The following is a 24,664-nucleotide window of genomic DNA, read 5'->3' as shown; positions in this document are numbered from 1 at the left end:
GCGGCGGCGTCGCACCGCCGAGCGTCGTGCGCCTGCGCGGAGATCGGGGTGTTGGAGTAGCAGCAGACAGCAGACGGCACTTGTGGTTGGGGCTGGTTGCTTTGTTTCTGGGCCTTTTTGCCCTACGCCTGGTGGGCCAGCTCGGTGTCCCTCAGCGCCTTGCCTTCACCTCAGCTGTCTGCTTTTCGAGCGGCTCGAAGAGCAGGCTAAACCTCAGTAGGTCGCGGTGGAACTTGCCTGGGGTGTTAAAATCAACTCAAGCAAAGGCGCCTGAGGTCACGGTGATTGGGTATTTTGTAAGCCCCAGAGATCCAGCATTGTGGAAAGTCATTTACTGTGTTTGGCCGGCTGGCGCCGTGGGACACAAGGAAGCGCCAACGTACATTTTTGAAGTCTGTAAACCTTCCCTTATTCCTTTGAGGATTGGAGAACCCTCTGGAGCAGTTTTTAGGAGACTGCGTTTATTCTGTTTGTTTTAGAACTTTTTAACAGCTTATTTCAGGTGTTACTGCAGCCCAATGGTACATGTCAAGGAGTATATATATGAGCTTTGGGCCATTGCAGCATGTAATTGCCATTTGGGCATAGCCTTCCGTTTTTGAGTAATTAAAGTTGGTGTTTGATCCCTGGCCTGAGAACGACTATTGTGTATTCTCTTCTTTTTCTACCTTAATTCTTCAATCTCCCTTGTCCTTTTTGAATGCTTGGAGAGTTACAAAGCACAGCAATTTGGGCACGGGGTAGAAAATCCCACGAAATTACTTAGTCTAACCCATTTTCTAATTTATATCTGATTTTCCCTTTTACCATATTCTGCGGCCACTGCTGTTGAGTTGTATAATCTAGAATGTACTTTATGCAGCAGCAGCAGTAGCAGCAGCAGCTAATTTCCCCACCTAGTCTTTCCCAATTTCAGGCAAATAATGTTCAGATCCTTTGAAGGGAGTCTGTTGCCTCACCCAGCACATTCAAGAATTGACAATGGTCACAGTGCCTTTCCTATCAAATCTAAATCCCAGCTAAAATTAGATTTTCCTTGGATACCGAAATATCTACTATCGTGCCCCCATTCTAAGCAAGTCCATATGCTTTCTGCCTCCAAGGCCATCTTACATATCCCCTGATGTTCCTGTCCTCTCTGCCAATTGTGCCTAGCCGAATGTACAAATCAGGTCTCCCTGAGAAATTCTTTCCAAACGTAACCCCCATCCCATTCAGACAATATATTTGCTTTCAAATGTGTGTATCTGTTTTTTCAGCATCAAGCTGAATTCTGAAGATATGTTGGCACCTGTGCACAAGCTCCCTATACTGGACTCATGAAACAAACCAGAACTATCTAAGGGGATTCCAATCAACTGGTCAAGTTTAAGAGATGGTAAGTTGAAACTGGTTGTTGGTGGTCACACTTGAAAAATCATCTCTTTAAATACTTTCCCCTAGTGCTTGCACGTGCCTTCTCATTTATTCCTTCTATAGCACCTTTTCTCTATGATATATTAATAGATATTACGGATTCTGTGTTGAAATAAGTTTGGAAAATAATACTGCTCTAAGTCATCTCCTTTCAAAAATGTTGAGAAACAACCATGTATGTTTCATATACTGTATACTGCCTTGATGTATTTATTTTTCATTTCTTCCTTTTAAAGTTTCTGTTTTAGATTTTTGACTGATTTTGGGCTTACATCTGTAGGTGATATTTATTTTTCAGGTGCTTATGTCAATATACCTTCATTATTTTATCCAAATTTAGGTAATTTTGTTCTATTCCCTCTCCCAAAATATTCTCAATTAAAGCTTATTTAACCTGAATTTACGTTTTTAACCTTAAAAGTTATGAGATTATAGGAAGAGTTACCACATTGTGTCCTTTGATAAGAAACTGTTATATATTCAAAATAATTGTTAATTCAGTTTAATTTAAGGAAATATGTTAATAGACAAAATTGATATGGGTCGCCAGAAAAAGTCATGACAATAATATGTAAAGATATTAACGTTTTATTATACTGAAGACAATACAAACCCAAAAAAAAAAAAAATTCAGTAATACACAATTTAAAGGACTGTTTCTCTAAAAACTATAAGCTTTCAAGCTGAAAAATAAAATACATATATCAAATGTATAAGTGAAGAATGGTTACGCTTATCACTAAAATTTAAAAAGACAACATTACTTTTGTTACTTGTTAGAGTGATATTTATAAAAATATAATTTTATTGATTGGATCCTAAGGTAAAACAGTAAAGATAAAGTAGGATAGTTTTTCCTTGGTATAAAGTTATAACACTCTTAATTCAAAACTAAAATCTTTAGTTACATGTTTCTTATAATGTTTCATGTAATGTTCACTTGATCTATTTTTAGAGATGTGTATTACAATCCCCTGATCACAGCTTCAGTAATACTCTAGCAAAAAAAGAGCAAAAAATAAAGTGTTAAACAGTGCTAAATTATATTCACCTCAATTTAGTTATATGAACTTTTTTATGTGTAAATACTCCATACAATTTACACTCTGAGTAGTAAGTCTGGTTTATACTATAAATACTATCAAGAGAAAATAGGTCAAAAGTTCCCATTGTAAGTATGGTTATCTTACTAATATAAACATTTAAAAATTAAATGGCTCAATTGGTAAATAAAGAAATATTAAACTTTTCATTCTATTTCCTACCAATCGTTTCACAGTCATAGCTTAGAGACACTAAAGTTTGCTCTTAAGGATGTGAATGTTTATTTCCTTTAAAAAATGACACCGATTCTCTAGAAGATCCTCATACTGTTTATCCAGTAATATTCAGGCAATTGCAAGGGCAGATATTAGCAGGAACATGGAAGTATGCAAAAGTATCAAACACACCAAGCTCTCCGTATTTCCAGGTGAAAATTTTGAGTAATTTAATGATGTATTTGTCCAGATTCATTTTCTTGCAGCTTCCCTAAAATGTCATCAAGTGACTAGTTGTTAAGGCCAATGCCTTTTTTTTTTTTAAATGTTTTTTATTTATTTTTGAGAGAGAGAGAGACAGAGCATGAGCAGGGGAGGGACACAGAGAGAGGGAGACACAGGATCCGAAACAGGCTGTGGGCTCTGAGCTGTCAGCACAGAGCCCAACACGGGGCTTGAACCCACAAACCATGAGATCGTGACCTGAGCTGAAGTCTGACGTTCAACCAACTGAGCCAAGGTACCCTCATTTTTAAACATCAGAAAACAGAAACACAGTTTCATACACTTAAATACAAGATAAATGAGAATAATTACATTCTATTGTAAATAAAGAAGAAAAAGAGTGAAATTATTTTCTCAGCAAAATCTAATTTAACCTAAAACTCCTAACTTCTGTTCTTTAGGGTCCTGTTACAAAGCAGTGGTCTTCAGAGATGATACAGAGCCCTTGTCTTCAAACTTTTTGCTCCGATCCCCTAAAATAATTTTGACAAATAAATGCTGCCTTGTGCATATTTAAATTAGATGAAAATTTCATCATAAATTTTAGTTACAAAATATGTAATATCTGCCATATTAAAAATACTGATTTTTTAACATAAAATCTAAATTAGTTTTCCAAATGTCCTATGTAATATTAATACCATACTGAATCAATACCTACTATCATTCTTCCAAAATAAAATATTTAAAATAAAGGAATTTGTATTTCCTTGACTTTATATTTACTTTCTACTTTCTCCACAGAATTTTATTCTACTTTGAATCTTGGAAATCTTTTCTTGATCTCTATTAACACTTCTTTGAAATAAACTTAACACAAACAACAAGCACATAAACATTGATATTGAAATTACCTTTAAATTAATTTTCTTTGACCATAAGGCCTCCAGTATTTTTAACCATCTGGATTGAGTTATCATTACAACTAATATAAGCATGTAATTGATCAAACAACAAATAAATTACAAATTTTGGCATAAAATTAGTAAAAATGAAAGATGAAAGGCAAACTTTAATTGGAAAAGTATCTCTTAATGGAATAAATTGGGGGAGTGGTGTTTATGAGGCCTTGATTTAAAAACTGTTGAACCATCCATCCCTTTGTTTGGCTCTCTGGAGATTTTACTTTTCCAAGAAGTTCACCTTAGAAGATTGAGGCTGGGTAAGAGATATGCCTTCCTGGTGTAAAGTCAGGAGAACTGCGATGTGAAGTAAGAAATGGGAACAGAGAATGCCAACTGAGTCCCTGTAGCATTTTAGGCAGGTCAACTTAAGGATTTGCAAATGAATTTGGTACAACTTTCTGTGCACCACCCCCATGTCCCTATCACCATTTGAATACCATTCCTCTAAGATCCCTAGGGACAGTGTTGTTAACTTGAGCTGTCTAAGAAAAAGTACTTTTCCTGAATTACTCCTTTGGTTAAAGAACTGATTTTTAGGGGTACCTGGGTGGCTCAGTCGGTTGAGCGTCCGACTTCGGCTCAGGTCATGATCTCAAGGTTTGTGAGTTCAAGCCCCGTGTTGGGCTCTGTGCTGACAGCTCAGAGCCTGGGGCCTGCTTTGGATTCTGTGTCTCCCTCTCTCTCTGCTCCTCCCCCACTCATGCTCTCTCTCTCTCTCTCTCTCTCTCTCTCTGTCAAAAATAAATAAATATTTAAAAAAATTAAAAATAAAATAACTGATTTTTACAGTTTCTTAGATGGTACATTTTGAAATCTTACACATTTCTTACATGTTACATTTTGAAATCTGCTTTTGACCACTTGGCTAGCCAGTATATGTGCTATCTGAGCTATTGCCTCACTAGTCAGCTAACTCATTCTGTACATGCACAGATTCTGAACTGAGCCATATTAAGGGATCCTAGCATAATAGCTCCATCTGTTAATAAGAACTCAATTAGCATATACTACTGGAAAAGCACTGGAGAAACAAATAGGCAGCTTTTAACATGTAAATACTAACTGGGGAAAACAGTCTATTAAAATATTTTAAAAGAACTCTAAAAAAATAAACACTGTATTACTATTGCTCATCTTAAAATGTAATGAATAGGGCCCTTATCCCATGGAATGTCCTAAAATGTTTGGCTTAGTTGTACTACCGAGAGTGGCTTAAAGCAGAAGCAGAAAACCTTCCAGAAAGGATATGTTTGGCGTTCAGTCTCTGCAGATAGGAGTTGACCTTATCCTGGAATGCCAGAGTGGCTTCACATCCACAAGCATCTTCTGTGGAGATGAGTCTTCGTGCTTCTTGAATGGCTGATGATGACAGTATACAAAATGTTACAGCTAATTAGAAATCATAGCAAGTCAAGAAATCTAGAATTCAATACTTCCATTTTTAAGACTTACCTAAATGCATTTTCCAGGAGGTAAAAGGGTATAAGCACACAGAAAGAGGAGAAAATACTTTGGAATGCTAATGTCACAGAAGAAATTGAATTAGATGTTGGGAAGTGCTTACAGTTGCCAAAGCTGGGTGTTGGTTATATGAGAGTTCACTATATTCTCTATACTTTTGTGATCATTGGAAACTTTCTGTGATATGAAGGAAAATTTTAAAAAGTTGATGTAGGCGCAAGCCAAACATACAGAGCTAAGATAATTAATCTTATTATGATACTGTGTCCTTATTAAGACATGAAAATGAGGAAAACAGTTCTCTCTTTGGCCAAAATATTCAAGGATTAAATGAATAAAATGAAATTAAGAGAAATAAAGGGATTAAATTCAAGGATAATTCCTGATGTCCTATACAGACTCTTATTCTATTGGATGGTCTGAATTGAGAGTTCTAGTTCTTACCCATAAATACTTTGGAACTAAAAAATTCAGGTTGGTATCAACATTTAAGCAAAGAACCTGGGAGAATGATAATGCTAACTTCTAGTTCTTTCTGAAATACAGTGAGGCAGCTATTCCTACTCAGTATCACAGCCCCCAAAGTTGCCTAACAGAAGTAAGAGTAACTTCCCAGGTCTGAAGACTGGTATACAATCTTGCAGTCGGGTGGTACCACTGTCTGAGGACAGGGAGTGGTCCTTTGCTCCCACATTTTCTCCTACATTTTACAAAGATAGGCTATTGAGGGGACCATAAATTCACTTGATTAAATATAATCTACCTACCTGTCCAAATCCTGCTGACTTTTAGGGATAGCCAGTCCAAACCAGTCAGTCAGTAAGCCAGAAAGTAGCTACTGAAATTAAGTACATGCCCATCATCCCTGTACAGAGCATATAGTTGGCACTTAGAATACTTTTCCAGTGTTATCTCGCCTGATAGACTATAAGCTCTATGAGAGCAAGGGCTTAGCGGGGTATTCTAATTAAAACACTCCACAGAAAATTTAAAACTAGGATATAGCACAATTGAAAGTTGAGAGATAGATCCATTCACAATATCATCAAAAAGAATAAAATCTTTAGGAAAAAATTAACAAAAGAAGTACAAGACTTATACACTGCAAACTACAAAAACATTGATTTGTCTCCCATTCCTTCCTCAGGACCTGACAGGGTACTAGATATATGAGTAGCTCCACGAACACTTGCTGAGAAAATAAGTGAATGGCTAGACAAGTGAGGTCGTTACCTAACCCGTCATAAATTATACTGGAATCCCCATTTTCCGGGAGAAGAAAAAATGCCCAAGACTGATGTTTCTGAGGATTAAACACCTAGATAGGGTGACAGTACCCTGACATATTCAAATTCTAGAAGCAAGCTGCTCCCTATTACCCTCGCCCTCCTCAAGAAGCTGATCCATCCGTACTTCAAATGAAGAAGTAATTACCAAGTAACTGTCGGGCCGTGGAGGAGGCTAGGAATACAGACATCTACTACCTTCAGGGATTGGAATTCACAGTCTACAGGAGCATAAACATGCAAGTCCCAAACTCTGACTTTGCTCCCGAAATCTGCTTCAGCCTCAGTCTTCCTCACCTCAACAGAGATACCTCATCCTCCTCCCAGCTGCTCAAGGCTGAAATAGGAAAATCATCCTTATTCCTCTCCTGCCCTATTCCCTGGTTCCTGTTCATTCTGCCTCTGAAAAGTATCTGAAATCATCTTGCTTCTGTCACCACTGCCACCCTCCTTGCCCAAACTGGGACCACTGCAACAGCCTCCGACTGGTCCCGTCTTCTGCTTTTCATCCCCTGCAATCCACACAGCAGGTAGGGTGACTTGTGAAAATATAAACAGAATGCCTCTGCTGCTTAAAACTCTCCAGTGACTTCCCATTTCCCATAGAATAAAATATAAATTCCTTGCCCTCACCCCAGTAGATCAGCAGGACTTGGCCCCTGCCTCACTCTCCCAGCTATCTAATACCACGCTTCTTCTGGCTGGTCATGCTTCCCTCACACTGGCTTTTCTCCCCTCCTCTCCCACCAAAGCCATCACCGCACAAGCACAGACTGTGGCATTGCTCTCCCTCCATCTGCCAGCCCCCCAATTCCAACCTAACTATGGCTGATGCTCGGGTCTCAGATGTCACTTCCTCATCCAGGCACTCCCCCAACCCACACTGTCTGAGGACCCTGTTCTTTACCCCTGGCTCTTATTTCATTTATAAATTGTCACTTCCTTGTCTTTTCCCCTTAGACTATTATCGAAGACCATACTTATTTTGTTCACAATTATATACCTAGTGCCTAGCACATAGTAGGCGCTCTATTTGCCGAATGGATGAAGGAATGGTTGAAGGAACACACAAGTAACCACAACACAAGGCATCCTGCGTTGAAAGAGGGCGGAGCTCAACAGAAGTAGAAGGGGAACCCTGGTAGAGGGGATAAAATTAAAACTAGGCCTGGAAATTAAAGAAACAAACAAACACTCTTTTGCAGTATTCGATTCACACAAGGTAATTTAGAGAACACTTATGCAGGTAATGAAGCATATTGAAAATAAACACTAATAAAGTTACTGCACTAATGAAAATATTATGAATACTGCTGTAGACACATCCTTTAGTAAAAATATAAACACAGTCTAGAAGATATTTCCAACACACACACACACAAAAATTTATATCCAGAGATGTGAAAAGTTCCTTTGAGTCAGTAAGAAAAATACAAATAACCAGATAGAAAAATAAGGGCATAAATAGCATTTCCCAATAAGAAACTGAAATGACCAAAAAATACAGGAAGAGGTGCTTAACCTCTCTAGCAACCAGGAAATGAAAGAAATAAAGACCACGGGGAGATACTTGTTTGCATCGATGAGACTGGCAAAAAATTAATGCAACAAAACCAAATGTTGGCAAGGATGCAGTTCTTGGATTTTGACGAGCAAAAGTGGCAAGGGAAGGGGATCCCAGCAGAGGGTGGAAACGGGCAGGGCATGTTTCCGGAACATCCACGTGGTGGAGCACAGGACGTGGAAAGGAACGAATCTGGGGATAAAGGGAGTGACCGGGTGAAGAAGAGAGGTCACCAGGGGCAGGGAGAGAGGGGACAGGTACAGAGCTTCAGTTTGCAATGATCAAATGCTATGGATGGAGTGTGGGATGGTTGCACAATAGGAATGCACTCCACTTAACTATACTTTTAAAACATCTTAAAAATGTTTAAAATGTGATGTTGTACGTTATGTGTCTTACCACCACCACAACAGAAACTCTAACTTAGGACAGGACTTTGATTAGAAAGAGAAACAAAGACAGAGGAAGGACCCACGAGGGATGAATGGCCGTGGGCAGAATGGTTTCATTCTGAAGACAACTGAGAGCCACTGGAGGATTCGGACTGGGAGGAACAATCAGGACTGTGCTTCAGACTTGGAGAAGAAGGCTTCCTCCTGGAAGATTGTCCTTCCAAATGACATAGGCTTGAAGTCCAGTCTTTACCTGAGCACGTCTTCCTGTCTTCATTCAAGGTGTAGCCGGCATAACACTCGCAGTGATAGGCCGCTGCCCCGTCGTCCACACAGATGTGCTGGCAGCCGTGAGAGCCCAGAGCACACTTGCTGAGAACTGGCCGGGAGCGCGGCAGGAAAGAAAATATTCCCAAGTTACAGCAGGAAACCAAATGCAGATTTCTGGGTGAGAAAAGCTTCGGTATGGAGGCAACAGATGCTGAGGATGAACCCTTCAGTTGTCAGCAACAAATCTCCCACTTTTCAGGAGAAAGCCTGTTTTCCTGTTCTACATCTCACATGCCTCTAGCCTCGCCTTTTCCTGGCTCCCCCCTTTTCCCTTTCATTTCTTGCAGATATCTAGGGGGTGCCTTCTCTTTCTTTCCTGCCTTGCTCCTGGCCAGTTCTGACTTTGATTATATGGATCAGACCTTACCTTTGGCTTTTCGTGATGACCACGAATGCCTCCAACATCTCCAGCCACACGTGGATCATCATCACCATCACCAAAAATAATGTATTAGAGACCCACTTGCGCATGGAGCTAAATTTGATGCTGTGTTGACCAACGGCCTGGCCTTAAGAGTGTACAAAGTGGGAAAAGGGTGCCTGGGTGGCTCAGTCAGTTAAGCGTCCAGTTCTGGGTTTCGGCTCAGGTCATGATCTCATAGTTTGTGTGTTCGAGCCCCGCGACAGGCTCTGCATGGACAGTATGGAATCTGCCTGCGATTTCTCTCTCCCTCTCTCTCTCTCTCTCTGCCTCTCCCTGGCTTGCACTCTCTCTTTCAAAAAATAAACATTAAAAAAAAAAAAGTGTACAAAGTGGGAGAGAAAACACGAGCCTGAGCACATATGCACACATACACAAAGAGATAGCAATAACAGTGATGATGGTGAGGAGATGTGTATGTTTGGATAGTGAGGCGTTTATTATCTGTCACAGTAAATATATTACAAGGAGGTAGATGGTTTGCCCAGATTTGAGTGGAGAGCAGACAAAAGTGCTGTGCTTGTCTGGTCCCATGTCCACACTGGCCCAGGACAAATGAAAACAGCAGGTCTCCCTTAATAAACCCAGAAAGTCTTTCATGGAAACACAGGTTCTTCGTCCAACATCACAGGAGACCAACCTAACTGGTTTGTCCCCCTCTAACTCTTAAGTGTTCCTCCACACTCAGGAAACTTCCATGGCTCACTATTGCCTATAAAAGAGCTTTGGGGCACCTGGGTGGCTCAGTTGGTTAAGCGTCCGACTTCAGCTCAGATCATGATCTCACCGTTCATGAGTTCAAGCCCTGCATCCGGCTCTGTGCTGACAGCTCAGAGCCTGGAGCCTGCTTCGGATTCTGTGTCTTCCTCCCTTTCTCTCTGCTCCTCCCCCACTCACACTCTGTCTCTGTCTGTCTCTCTCAAAAATAAATGAACATTAAAAACATTTTTTTTAATAAAAGAGCTTTGAGTGAAATGCAAGTCTCTACATAATTTATTCATAGATCATCTTTCCAGCTTTAACATTGATATTCCCCTTCATTACTTCAGATTTTTCTAGCAAAATGCCAAATAGCAGAATGTTTCGTTTTTCCCCTCATCCCAGGCTACCAGCGGCTCTACCGACAACAACGGGCCATGCCTCCACCCCCAACCCCCCCAATCCGGGGCTCCACATTTAATCTACAAGCCTTGCTACCGGCCAGCAGGGGAAAGCAGGCCATTGGAGGGGATGTGACCCAGGTTACGTACCTCAGCTTTAGAACAGTATCCATCATTACTTTAAAATATATAAACACTAACTTTCCACAACCTGGCCTTGCTCTTCTAGCTACCTTTGCAACCATGAAACAGTATGGCTTGGTGTTGGAGAGCATGTGTAACCACCAGAGTAAGGGCCTGGGTTCAAATCCTCACTCTGCTACTCACTAGCTGAGTGACCAGGGCCAAGTTATTCAACCTGTCTGTGCCTTGTTTCCTCATAAAGTTGCTCACAGCAAATGCCTAGAACCATGCACAGCATATAGCAGGCACTGAAGAATGTTGGATATTGTGACCTGGGAGTATTGCCTGGGGTAGTCTGCCCTAACTGAACACTTTCTTTGATTTTTTCAAAATAAAATGTTCTACTTTATTCCATAATATCTGTTAATTTAAGTGTACATTTGTTTTAGTTTCCTTTTTCGAGGTCTTCAGTGTTCCTGGTGGCTTAAGGTACCAAGTGGGATATTTGTAACCAGTTTGAGAAGTACAGCCATGAGGCTTCTCCACCCCAATGGACTTAGTCCTATCACTGAGCAAACCAACACAAGCCACTCCCCTTGGCCATCTGGCTCTCCAGTCCTCTGTCTAAACCTTCACCATCCTCACGGCTCACCTACTGCCCTACCCACTCCATACCCTTCTCCAGGCAGCCCACCTCCCCAGCATCCACAGCCCTCGGTTACTGTCTACCCCTCTTCCTGGCTAGTCTCTGCTTTCTCAAGGTGTTGGTTCTCTTTGCACCCAGTCTAGAAGTTGCTCAGAGACACAAAATGCATTTCTTTACATCCCCACAGCATTTTGCACAGTCCTGGAAAAAAAAATAGGTACTCAGTATTCTTTAATTGATTTGTTTTGTTTTCTTTTTCTTTTCTTTTTTTTTTTAAGTAGGCTGGATGCCCAGTGTGGAGACCAACATGGGGCTTGAACTCAGGACGCTGATCTCAAGACCTGAGCTGAGATCAAGAATCAGACGCTTAACTGACTGAGCCACCCAGGCACCCCTATTTTTCTTATTTTTTTTAAGTTTATTTATTTATTTTGAGAGAGAGAAAGAGAGAGAACCAGAGAGGGGCAGAGAGAGGGGGACAGAAGATCCGAATCAGGCTCCAGGCTGACAGCAAAGAGCCCGACGCGGAGCTCGAACTCACGAGCAGGGAGATTATGACCTGAGCTGAAGTTGAATGCTTAACCAACTCAGCCACCCAGGCGCCCCTCTTTTTTTTTTTTTTTTTTTAAGGGAATTGGTGATTTGCCATTTCCCTTATTCTCTCTTCAAAAGGTCACATAATATCTCTCCTCAAGGGATAGGAACATATACATAAAAATCTTATTTAAAAGTTTGAATATGCCAAAATTAAACACCGCCTTGAGAGGCACAAATTTCTCTTAGAAAGTGTTTTTACATTATAAATGCCACCCTGTTCTGCCAGTGAGTTTAAATCAAATTAATGAGGATTGGCCAAGTCATAAGGCTCAGATTCACTGAAGATTGATCATCTAGAAACTGTCAGGGAACAACTTACTTCAAACTTACTGGAAGATCTGTGTGGGTCTAATTTAGTCATTGACAAAGTCTCCTTTACTAAAAGGATCCAGCTTTAAGATTAACGCTACAGAAAAGTTCCTGGCCAAGTTTTAATTGGAAAAAGATCAGTTCAGCCTATCACACCAAATAGTTACTGTCCAACTGACTTCCTTTAAAGTTCCCATTTGCTTTACAAGTCCCCAGTATACAGAGCTATAAAATTTTCCTGGATCAAGACCCTACATTCAATTAGCTCTTCTCATCTCCCCCGCTCCCTACCCATTTCTGAAGTGAGCTGTATTTGCAAAATGAAGCGAGCTCACTGCTGTCTGAGCTATGTGTGTCTTTGTCTATAAGTACCGTGGACGGTCTAAAGTCCGACTCTTTAAACTGTCTTTAAGAACCGCTCACTACGTGAATTGGAACTTGGTTTCCTGCCATACAAAGAGCCAACAACGAAAGAATTTGTTCAGTGGACCTTACCGGAACACGTTTTATTATCTGCGTTCAGAGTGTAGCCTTCGTAGCATTCACAGTGATGAGACCCACCTCTGTCATTCACACAAATGTGCTGACAGCCATGTGTACCAAAAGCACATTGATCTTGAGCTGCCAAACAGAAGTCCAGGAGAAGAGAAATGAAAAGTAGAAAATTTTTGTATTACCCGTACATAACAATCTTCTTACTTGCAGCTAGAAATATATAAGAGGCAAACTTTCCTATTACAAACTTTCCACAGCCATCCGTACTATTGGCTCATACTGGACGTTGGCTGAGTTAAACAAAATCCTGCACACACAGTGCTTATTCTTCATCTTTCCCCAACTGATCTTCAAAATCACCAAGAAGGAGTTTTTATAATCTAAGTATCTCATAAATACTTTCTAAAGCATTCCTTCAGGACTTATTGTATTTACGCTGAATCAGAGGGATACCAGCAAATATGTGGCTAATTACACTAGATTTAGAAAGACATCAAATTTGAATCTGAAGAAACTGTAATTCAGCCCTCTCCTGTTATAAGTGAGGAAGCTGAGGGGCGCCTGGGTGGCTCAGTCAGTTAAGCGTCTGACTTCAGCTCAGGTCATGATCTCACGATTCGTGGGTTTGAGCCCCATGTCAGGCTCTGTGCTGACAGCTCAGAGCCTGGAGCCTGCTTCGTATTCTGTGTCTCCCTCTCTCTCTGCCCCTCCCCCGCTTACACTCTGTCTCTCTCTCAACAATAAATAAACAGTAAAAAAAAATAAATAAATAAGTGAGGAAGCTGAATCCAAAGGAAACCAACTGACTCAGAGCAGCATCAGAACTCAAGACCCAAACTCAGCGCACTTTTCTGTATGCAGACAGGATACTTTTCAACTACTTTTTATCTTTAAACTTTTCACTTTGAAATCATCGCAAGGCATATGAAAAAGTTCCAAAAATAGTACAAAAATTCCTGTACTCACCCATCTCCCCAAATGTTAGCATCCCACACAACCATGGTACAATTATCAAAACTGGGAAATTAACGCTGACACAGTACTATTAACTAATCTACAGACCCTCATTCAAATTTTGCCATTTGTTCCGCCACTAATGTCCTTTTCCTGGTCCAGGATCCGATCTAGGACCCACATTGCATTTCATTGTCACATGTCCCTAGCTCAGTCTTTATCTTTCATGACCTTGACACTTCCGAGAAACGGTGGAAAATCACTTTGTAGAATGTCTCCAAGTTTAGGTTTGTTTGAAGTTTCCTCATGATTCTGGATGTTTAGCAAGAATACAACAGAAGTACTATGGTGCCCTCAGGACATCATGTCAGGAGATGCATGATGTCACCGCAGGGCATTACTGGAGGTGTTCACTCTGACCACTTGGTTCAAGTAATGCCTGCCAGGTTTCTCCACTATGAAGTAACTGTTTTTCCCATGGTAGGTAATAAATACCTTGTGGAGCGTTCTTTGATTTTAACCTACTAAACTGTCTTCAGCATCTGGAAAGCACTGAAAGGGCTTGGTACAGAGATGGAAATGAACAACACACTCATGCGTGTGGCCCATGATACATACATCCTGCCATTTCTGACTTGTCTAATAAGACCGGTCTGACTTACTAGACAAGTCAGAAATGGGAAAACCCCAAGAGAGAAAAACCAACCAAGTGTCTTGTCAGCATGACCTATGCCTCCAACACCAGCTAGGGAGGCATATAGATAGGGAGGTAGCAAAAGTAAACCCTCCTCTCCCACTTACCTGAACATGTTTTCTTGTCTTCATTCAAGGTGTAACCTTCATAGCACTCACAGTGATAAGAGCCAGTTCTATCATTCACACAGATGTGTTCACATCCATGAGTGTTAAGAGCACACTTATTGGTAGCTATCAAAAGATGATCGGGACAAATGTAAACACACAGAAAACGTGGTAAATTAATTGAGCCACTACACACACGCACACACACACACACACACACACACATACTGCTACTGAAACAAGGCAGCTCAGCACAACAGGAAGACTACAGGACAGGAGGTTGGGAACTAAAGTCCTGTGTTAGCTCTTTCACTAACAGACCCTATGACATGGGTAAGTCTTCTTCCTCTGTTGTGTCTCCATTTCATCGTCTATAAAATGAGTATGTTGAATTAAATAATCTCTAAGTTTCCTTCCTCTCAAAAACTTTTTTCTAGGATTAAAAAAAAAATACACCTAATTCCCATCTTTATTGATTATATGTGAGTATTCATATACTAGATGAGTGAGAAGCTCCCTAAAGTTTCTTCTGTGTCTAAATTCAATAAGCAGCTTTGGTCACAGGGACAAAGGGGAAGCTTGTATTTAATTAAGTAAAATCCAGGAAAAGTTCCAAATCCTCAAAAGGACCAAAAGTGTTGGCCCCCTTCCTTCCTAACCCATTTCCCTACTAACCCTTTTCTCTAAAACTAATAATAAGTACTATAAATAAGCTGATTTAGATATTACCTCACTTTTCTCCTCTCACTTTTCTGCAACAATTTTGGAGGAAAAACGTGGATAAGCAAGAGTAAGCCAACCAAAAGGCAGTCAGGAGAAAAGCATACGGCCAGTCCAAACCCTAGAGAGTAGGTCCCCAGGTAAGTAGCAGTCAGACACCATCCCTGAGCAAGCCTCACCTGAGCATGTCTTCATATCGGCGTTCAGGGAATATCCTTGGCTACACTCACAGTGGTATCTGCCTTCCCCATCACTGATGCACACGTGCTGGCACTGGTGTGTGCCAAGTGCACACGGGTCCAGGGCTGTGCACAGGAAGTTTACAATAGTCAGTATCGACACATAAGACACATTCCAGATAACTCTCTTCCATGTCAGAGAGACATCACTCTCTGGGTTCCTCTCCAATTATAGTTCACTATAAACACTGGGTATTTGTTTTTGGCCTCTGGCTTATTAGAAATACCACTCTTCAACTAATAATGTTATGAATTTAAAATTACAGATTTTATTGTCAACTCTCTCAAAGAGAAAGGAAATTTTGAATTGGGAACCAAAGCCAAGCACTTACATGGGTCAGGTCTTCAATTTATCCACCTGTTCAGGAAAAAAGACTTTTTACTTCCCAACTGCAAGACATGGGGAGAACTACAATGTACTTCTTGAAGGTCTACGAGCTAGCTGGCCTATTGCAGCCAGAGATCTGGTTTCCAAGGGCTCTATCATTTGTGTCAAAACAGAAGTCACAGGCAGGCATCCCTCTGGGCCTGGAACTCTCTCACTCTTGGGCGGCAATACATATTTGAACATGCAAATGGTCGAGGGCAATGCCTGAATGTGCAGCATGGCGCTTGAGCCCAAATGTTTATGTATGAAACTTCAGGGCCTCTAATATCTGCAAGGAGAATAAACTCACATGCTTGATGCAAGCAGGTGAAAAGAAAAGGAAGACCAGAATAAATGAGATTATGTTAGCTAAACTGCATACCCATCGTTTCGCTCCTGGAGTTGTTAATATCTCATTGGATTTTTTTTTTTCCCCTAGTGACACGCCTTGAAGAAGAATCAATGAATTTAGTCATTTCTGAGAAACCAAGGAGGACTGTTGGAGGAGGCTGGCATCCCTGGGCAGGTAACCCAGCCTCGACTGCTTTGGCAACAGGTCAAGGCTAATATTTGCCCAAGAAGGGCCTTTTCATGGGATGATCTTTCCAACCCGTTGACTACAACAAGCTGGCCCTCAGTCTTTTTTCCATAGAGAGGGGATTTTTTCCCCCAGAACAAGCAGGCCTTTTGTACCAGAAGGAAAAGGTTGCCACTCACCACTTGCTACTTTATGGCCTTCAAGCCCAAACCCAGGTGCTAGCTGTGAGACCCAACTCTGCCACAGACCAGCATCTTTATGGAAAAGCTCTCACCCACAAGCATAAGGGGTTTTCCTGGGAGAAAGAAAGCCATGTTCTTTTGAGAAACCAATGAATACTAAGTAGATGCCACCAAAGCCAAGGATAGCTTGTGAAGGCCCAGTGTCTTGGGACAGGAAAGACAAGGGGCCACCAGCCAGGTCTGGTTGAGATGAGGCCAAACTTAGCTCCAGACCAAGACTTCATCTCCCATTTCCTGACAAACTGGTGATTGCTGAGTTCCACATTAATTCTGATGTAAAGACTCCTTAAAATTTGCAATTGTAATTATTGATTCACTTGTTTGTCTCATCACCACCCCCAAACTATTTTTATTGCTTGATAGTAGGGAAGGAATATCTTTATCTTCATATCATCAGTGATTAATTAATATACATCAAATAAAGAGATGGGGAATAGATTACATAGCAAACGGTATCTACATTTTAAAATTCACCTGAACCAGGGGCACCTGGGTGGCTCAGTTGGTTAAACATTCAACTCTTGATTTCGGCTCAGGTCATGATCTCATGGTTTGTGAGATCGAGTCCCATGTGGGGCTCTGTTCTGACAGCACGGAGTCTGCTTGGGATTCTCTCTCTCCCTCTCTCTCCACCACCCCCTCTGTTCATGTGCACGCACGCACACACATACATGCATGCACTCGTTCTCTCAAATAAATTAAAAAACTAAAAATAAAAAATAAAAATAATAAAATTCACCTGAACTAAAAATTTGCCCATACCTGTTTGGATAACTCCATGGAGGGCTTTGAAAGACTATACCTCTAAATGATTTTAAAAACTAAAGCATGAATATAGATAGAGAAAGATAGACAGGCAGATGGATAGATAGTAGAAAAAAGAAACTTAAAAAAGTATGAGTCTCACACATCCATAACTCTGATCAGTGACTAAAAATAAAGCCCAGCCTTAAGTAAATTCATATTCATGGATTTGACTGCTAAAAGTTCCAATTAAATTAGCATGCTCAGGGGTGCCTGGGTGGCTCAGTCTGTTGAGCATCCAACTTTGGCTCAGGTCATGATCTCCCAGTTCGTGAGTTTGAGCCCTGGGTCAGGCAGGCTCTGTGCTGACAGCTCGGAGCCTGGAGCCTGCTTCAGATTCTGTGTCTTCGTCTCTCTCTGCCCCTCCCCTGCTCATGCTCTGTCTCTGTGTCTCTCTCTCAAAAATAAATAAATAAACATTTAAAAAAAATTTTTTTAATTAACATACTCATATTCAAACTCCATCCTAAAGGGAAAAAGACAGAAGGACAGTAACAATGATTTTTTTTAATCTGCTTCTTGCTACCTCACAAGTGAGCTGAAATCCCAACCTCCCTAATTCCTAATCCCATCCCTCCATGAAGAATAGTCAGAGGAAGAACAAAATCTGAAAACTAGTGTATCTAGGGAATAAGCAGAACCCTGACTGCCAGTTACACTGGAAAACAGGCCAGCTGATCCTTCCATGGACAGACAGACAGCTGCTGCTCCTTGTTTTCTGCAGGAAAACAGGTAGAATTCTGTGACATTCAGAGATGGTAAAGCTAAAGAAAATATCTGGGGAAAATGGAGTTGTGGGCAGAGGGGAGAAAAGAGGTGTCTTGAGTTTTTTATTTTTATTTTTCTCTGACCCAGTCAGGGAACAGCAGGATCATTTATCCTGGATATTTCTAGACCTTCACTTTTCTAATGCAAACATGAAGATTTTATGAGCAAACCAAGTTACATATAAAGCAACTCTATATTCCTCAACCAACAAAGTGTGTTTATGTTGGTAAAAAAAAAAAAAAAAAAAAAAAAAAAAAAAACAAGAAAAGCACTGCTTATATTTTGGTTTTCCAGTTTCCACCCCCCCCCCCAAAAAAAAGAATAAATCTTTTATTTCTTTTTCTTTGGATACACAGTGTCTGAATACAACATCTTTTCTATTTGGGAGCAAAGACTTACCACAAAAGGTCTCCTGGAATCTAGAGGAAAGTTTCTCGATGACCCCATAGGTCTCCACATAGAAAACATGCTCATCTAGGGGCTCACTGGCGATCATCTTGAGGGACTCCATGTCTGCCCGGTCCACGCCCACGGCATAGAGCTCAATACCAGATGCCCGGGCCCGAGCGGCCACCTCATTCACCTGGTCCTGAGGTCTTCCGTCTGTCACAATGATGGCCACCTTAGGGATGTTGGATGTGGGCCCCCGGGCTCCTGCCTCCACCGTGAAGGCCTCATCCATCGCTGTCTGGATAGCCAGACCCGACATGGTGCCTGTAGACAAGGGTGTGATCCTGGCCACAGCCCGCTTCAGCGACTGCTTATCCGAGTGGGTCTGGAGATGGAACTCAATCTTCACGGTGCTAGCATAGTTCACCACCGCCACCCGTGTGTCCGCTGCCCCAATGTCCAGAGTGTCGATTATCTGGGAGACAAAGGTTTTCACCTTGGTGAACTCCAGGGGCCGCACACTGCGAGAGCTATCAATGATGAACACCAAGTCCAAGGGCTTGCTCTTGCAAACACCTGCAAAGGAGGGTGTGGGAAAACAGGCATGACTAACCAATAATCTGATCCCAATCAGCAATGGAGTCATCCTCACACCCAGAGAGCCCTGGTGTTGGAGACCCCACTGTCTGTTATCTTCCCCCAAGACCATCCTCCCTTTAGATGTTGAAAACTCCAAGGCCGTCCAAATTCCTTACTAAGAATTCACATCGGGGGGTGAAGTTTCTCCAAATATCTCACCTACAGGCTGGCTGAACCCCAAAATTTCACCTAGAACCTCATCCCTCTGCTTCAAGTTTTGTTCCCAAGATTCCTCTTGACTCCCAGGAATGAATGGATTCCAGATCTTTCTCAGGCACCTTGGCCATGAGCCAATGGGACAGTGTCCCCAAATGGTGTGAAAGGTGAGCTCAGGACAGCCTACCTGCACACTGTCCAGGCCTCACAGACACCTCAGGCAATGTTGCAGTTCAAGGCAAGCACACTACTGCTTTTCTGGAGATTTCCTTCCCCTACTCCAGTGCTAAGGAAAAACTGACCCAAGGGAAGCCCTAAATGCCCCCTCCTTCTCATCATTCATCAGGTTTAGCGAACTCTGGGGCCCCACAAGCCTGAGAGTGGGAAGAAGAATGACAACAACTTAATCTGACCCGTGTGGGATGCCTGGGTGGCTCAGTCGGGTAAGTGTCCAACTCTTGGTTTCAGCTCGGGTCATGATCTCACGGTTCATGGGTTCAAGCCCTGCATTGGGCTCTGTGCTGATGGTACGGAGCCTACTTGGGATTCTGTCTCCCTCCCTCTCTGCCCTTCCCCTGCTCGCTCGGTCTCTCTCTCTCTCTCTCTCTCTCTCTCTCTCTCTCTCTCAAAAATAAATAAACATAAAAAAAATTTTTTTTAAATCTGACCCATGTCCGCTGTGCTTCCAACTCTGTGCGTGTGTCTGGTTTTCAGAAGCAGAGACGTCCACTGGTGCCCACCCTCTGCCCCCACCAACCTCTCATGGTCACCCCCTTTTCACTTTTTTCATCCACCAGATACTTTCTTGAGGGCCTCCCACATATTAAGCCCTGGGGCTACAGAAGCAAAGGAGCTTGTATCTTTCCTACTTAAAAGTACCAAGCAAGTTGCAGTAACACCGCAAAGCTTTGTTTCCGTCTCTGCCTTCTTCTCCTTCTCCCCCAATCTCATTCTACACTCCTCCCTCTCCCAGCCACCAAAATCAAGTCATAAAGTCAGGACTGGCTGAGAGAAAAGCCAGGTATTAAACATCTTTTTCAATTCATTCCTCCTCCTCCTCTACACACACACACACACACACACACACACACACACCACTCATCATACACACCAAGTCCTAAATGGAAATGTAACTGATGCTTGAGCATGAAGCATCAACCAGGGTTCTTGCCTTTCTTAGCAGGGGGCTGGAAGGTGATGCTAGGTGATGCTACTGTAAGAAGGCAATTTAGGGGCGCCTGGGTGGCTCGGTCGGTTAAGTGTCCGACTTCGGCTCAGGTCATGATCTCGCGGTCTGTGAGTTCGAGCCCCGCGTCGGGCTCTGTGCTGACAGCTCAGAGCCTGGAGCCTGTTTCAGATTCTCTGTCTCCCTCTCTCTCTGCCCCTCCCCTGTTCACGCTCTGTCTCTCTCTGTCTCAAAAATAAATAAACGTTAAAAAAAAAATTAAAAAAAAAAAAAAAGAAGGCAATTTACACAGTGATCCAGGGGAAAAGATGGATTCAAAACAAACTCCTAGGCAAGACGGGTTGTGACAGAAAAAGCCCAATCTGGAACAGGATTGATGCCTTTATATAGTTTTCTTTAAAAACTGAAAATTATCGGGGCTCTTGGGTGGCTCAGTCGGTTGGGGGGCTGACTTCGGCTCAGGTCATGGTCTCGCGGTCCGTGAGTTCGAGCCCTGCGTCGGGCTCTGTGCTGACAGCTCAGAGCCTGGAACCTGTTTCGGATTCTGTGTCTCCCTCTCTCTGACCCTCCCCCATTCATGCTCTGTCTCTCTATCTCAAAAATAAATAAATGTTAAAAAAAATTTTTTTAAATAAATAAATAAAAACTGAAAATTATCCTCTTGGTTTTATCCAGCTTCCTGGAGGTATTCAATTAAAAAAATAAACCATACCTTATTTTCAATAACATCTTAGAGATCACAGTTATTGTACCAACACAGTAACTCTGTGAACAACCTTCAGAGGTGCAGAAGTTGTTTTTATACCCATTTTACAGGTGAGATGACTGAGGTTCAGAGAGGTGTAGGAGTCAGAAAACAGCAGATCATGGACTAGATTCCAAGTTTCCTGACTCCCAGCCTAAAGGGGCTTTTCACTGCATGGCTTTCTCTTTCTGAGGCAGTATTTTCCACCACAAAAAAATCAACATTATCTCATGTACCTAGTAAACATCCTGCTTGTTGTCTCTGAGTCACCACCCTGAAATATGCTGTATGTCATATATTTAGTTAAGTCAAAAGGAATTAAGTCTTTTAAAAAAAAAACAAAAAACCCCAGAATTTCATTTCATCCCTTGATTACCATGCATCAGGAACAAGGAAGAAGAATCATACTGAAAATCCTCCATGGACATAGATATAGGTATTTCTGCATAACTGGAGTAAAAGGATAAATACATGGTGAGCCCATATTTGACAATGATTTCACTAACACCCAAATGGTGTCCTTACTAATGCCAAGGTTGTGTTCTTTTAGTAAATATGCATGATTCCTTCCTTCTCACATGGAATCCTGTGTCAGAGGGATATGGTGGACAGAATCATGCTCCCTCCCCCCAAAGATGTCTATGCCCTAATCCCCGGAACCTATGTTACTTTATCTGGGAGAAAGACTTTGCAGATGTGATTAAGTTAATGACCTTAAGAAGGGAGTTCATCCTGGACTATTGGGATGGGTCTGATGTAATTACAGAGGCCCCTAAAAGTGGAAGAGAGGCAGGAGAGGAGACTCAGCCTGCCTTTGGTGGCTTTGAAAATAGGGAAAAGGCCATGAGCCAAAGAGTGAAGGCAGCCTCTACATGCTGAACCGGGCAAGGAAACAGTCTCCCCTAGAACTTCCCCAAAGGGAAACAGCCCTGCTGACACAATTTTAGCCCTTTGAGACTAGTGTGAGACTTCTGATCTACAGAACACTTACTTAATACATATGTGCTGTTTTTAAGTCACTAAGTTTGTGCTAATTCATAACAGTATCAATAGAAAACTAATACAGGGAGACTCAACGTCGATGGCAAGACATTCTGTGAACATCTGGTTACTTCCTGATTGGACACCCTCTGCAATATCACTGGTTTTGAATCTCACTCTCCTTTACTAGATAGATGGCAGCGCTTTGATTCTCAGAAACCAAGAAAGTGAGAATCCGAATTTCCTAAAAGATTTCCATACTTCCAATTTTGCTGATTTCTGATAGTCCTGCTAGAAATAAAAGCCTATAGCAAAGCGTAGCAATTTCTGGGTGCAGAAAGAAGGCAATTTGAAAAAGGGTGACATGTAATGTTTATTAAAGGCTTTGCATTCAAGATCAGTTTGGATTTCAAGTAATGCAGGACCAGTGCTGCTTTGGAGGAACATGAACACCCCATGCAGAATCCCTCCTCCCTCTCCCAGTCCCATCCCCAAGGGAGGTGGGTCAGGACCAAGAGGTAAGGTTACCTTTTAGAAGAAAGGCTTCCCTACACTCCCAACCCCACCCTTCCTCCCATCCTGGAGCAACCAGTAGGTTACCACTGAAATTAACCTTTGTGAACCCTGGTACTCCCTGGTTCCAATGCTGTCACCATTTCAAATCCAGCCCACTGGGGCTGATGCAGGAATGAGTCCTTTGGCTCCTTCTCAACATTATCCAGAAAGGTGCAGAAGGGGAGAGACGAAACAAATCAACCTGAGGCATAAAGCGTCACTGGGTGAATGAGACTGGAGACCCAGAAAATGGTTTGATGCAGCCCATCTTCAGCAAGACTGAAACCGGACATTTTGGTAATGAAGATAAAGTTGTATGTAAACCATTTTAAGAGCTTGGTAGGCTGTAGCAGTGGAAAGACCCTTGTGTAGGATTTTAGAGCCCTCAGGAGTTTTATTCTGGGCTCTGACACTGATTTGCTCAGCCATTTGATAAACCTCTGTTTATGTGCTTTTAGAGGTTGTGTCAGATGCTCTTCCAGCTCTGCTGTACTAGGAACCTCTGCCAGAGGAACCAACTACTGACCAATCAGGGAAACGGAATTGTTCGCCAAAGACCCAGCGTCCTGGTGTTTGAGGATCTAAGTGAGTAAAGGTTGGGATTGGGACCCAGTCGGTTGGAGCATGACACCTGGTCTTGGCAGAAGACATGGAGACCAGGATGGTTACAAGACAGGTCTGGGGCCATCCAGGGGGCCTCTCAGGTTTCCTTCTTAGACTCACACCCCCACCCCACCCCCACCCCCGATATCCCCCCCTCCCCTGCCTCCACCCCGTGTGAAGTCCAGTTTGAATTCTGGTCCAGATCCTAGACTGGACCAAGACAGCCTGAAGGCTGTGGCCAGGGGAGGAAGGGTCACACACACAGAAGTGGGGCTATCGATGAAGTGATTTCCAGAGAACTAAAGGCAGAATCTCAGGAAGAAAAGGTTTGTTCAGAGGTAGGGGCTGGCACCAGAACGCTGAGAGGCGTTCCCGCGCTGCCCCATCCTCCAGGCCCAAATTGCAGACGGAAGTGCCTGGACTTTGAGCTTCAGGTGACCCAAATTCTAGTCCCCACTAGGAGTGACTTTGGGCATCGCCCTTCCCCTTTCTGGACCGGTTTCCCCACAGGCTTCATCGGGAAACGGGATTCTTTGTCTCGCATCGCAGTCTGGCTCAGGCTGGGATGGACGGAACACTTGGCGGCTGCACGGGGCTTCTCCAGGTCGATGCTCCGCTTCCCTTACCACTCATCCTTCCCGCCTGGGCCTCCCTCCTTCCCTCCCTCCCTTCTGCCGGCTGTCCCTCCCTGGTGGCCGCTCGCGTCCCTCCCGAGCCGGGGTCCCACTGCCGCCCCCGTACCTGCGCCGCGGGCCCCGCCGGGCTGGCCGGTCCCGGAATAGGGCGCGCCGGTGGGGGCAGCGGGGGCAGGGCGGCGCCCGGGGCTGCCCGCTGGGCCGCGCATCCCCAGCCTCCGCGAGCCCGGGCGGGCCAGGGGGCCGGGGGCGGCGGGGGTCGGCGGCGGCAGCAGCAGCAGCGGCCAGAGCAGCAGGAGCAGTCCCGGGAGGTGGCGCAGCATGGCGGGCTCTGTACTCCTGCAGGGGTCTGTCGTCGAGGGCTCGCTCGTTCCTGCAGCTGCGGGCCTGAGCCCCGCGCCAAGGAGGCCAATTTAAAGGTCCCGCCGCCCCGCGCCCCGCCCACCCCGCGGCCCCGCCCACTCCGCCTGCCGGGCCGCCACCGGGCGCCGCGCCCGGGAGGAGCGGCCGGGCGCCGCGGGAGCCTGTGCGCGCATTCCGGCGGCAGAAACGGAATGTCTGGGCGAGCCGGCGGCGGCGCGGTGCCCGGAGCCCGGCCCGCGGAGGCCCCCGCCGGGCCTCGTCTGGGTGGGCTCGTCCGGGCGCCTCCTGCCCGCGCCCCGCCTCTCCTGAAACCTGGGTCCTGGCCTGCGAACCCCCTCCCGGCCGCAGCCCCGCCGCCCTGCGCCCTCCTCCCGCCCCTGCAAGGCCTG

The 24,664-nt window shown here is 43.5% G+C and overlaps 1 protein-coding gene and 1 long non-coding RNA gene across 3 annotated transcripts; one reads left to right on the top strand and one right to left on the bottom strand.

Annotated features, from left to right (window-relative positions):
- The first annotated feature begins 14 nt into the window (after positions 1-14).
- LOC122237427 lies at positions 15-9,482 on the top strand. Of its 2 annotated transcripts, XR_006215989.1 has the most exons (4): positions 15-216; positions 1,260-1,378; positions 6,474-7,142; positions 7,573-9,482. It is a non-coding gene; the product is annotated as an uncharacterized LOC122237427 (long non-coding RNA). The 2 variants fall into 2 exon arrangements; XR_006215988.1 differs by having other exon boundaries at positions 6,474-9,482.
- Positions 2,826-24,235, bottom strand: MATN3 (matrilin 3). The gene is made up of 8 exons (XM_042982452.1): positions 24,019-24,235; positions 18,422-18,988; positions 15,244-15,369; positions 14,345-14,470; positions 12,590-12,715; positions 8,822-8,947; positions 5,114-5,224; positions 2,826-2,961 (listed from the first exon to the last, which is right to left on the bottom strand). The coding sequence occupies exons 1-8, from the start codon at positions 24,233-24,235 to the stop codon at positions 2,906-2,908; spliced, it is 1,455 nt and encodes a 484-aa protein (XP_042838386.1). The 3' UTR covers positions 2,826-2,905.
- Between the last annotated feature and the right edge of the window lie 429 nt (positions 24,236-24,664).

The sequence above is a fragment of the Panthera tigris genome, chromosome A3 (genome assembly GCF_018350195.1).
Source record: "Panthera tigris isolate Pti1 chromosome A3, P.tigris_Pti1_mat1.1, whole genome shotgun sequence".
Lineage (NCBI taxonomy): Eukaryota > Metazoa > Chordata > Mammalia > Carnivora > Felidae > Panthera > Panthera tigris.
Note: the sequence above shows the minus strand (reverse complement) of the source record. Positions and strands in the feature narration are given on the sequence as shown.

Bases quoted from the DNA above. Each gene is read 5' to 3' on its own strand.
- MATN3 (XM_042982452.1), bottom strand. From the start codon at position 24,235: ATGCTGCGCCACCTCCCGGGACTGCTCCTGCTGCTCTGGCCGCTGCTG. The intron at 15,370-18,421 runs GTAAGTCTTTGC...TCCTGTGCACAG, and splicing joins ATTCCAGGAGACCTTTTGTG to CCCTGGACCCGTGTGCACTT. The intron at 14,471-15,243 runs GTGAGGCTTGCT...ATCTTTTGATAG, and splicing joins CGATATGAAGACATGCTCAG to CTACCAATAAGTGTGCTCTT.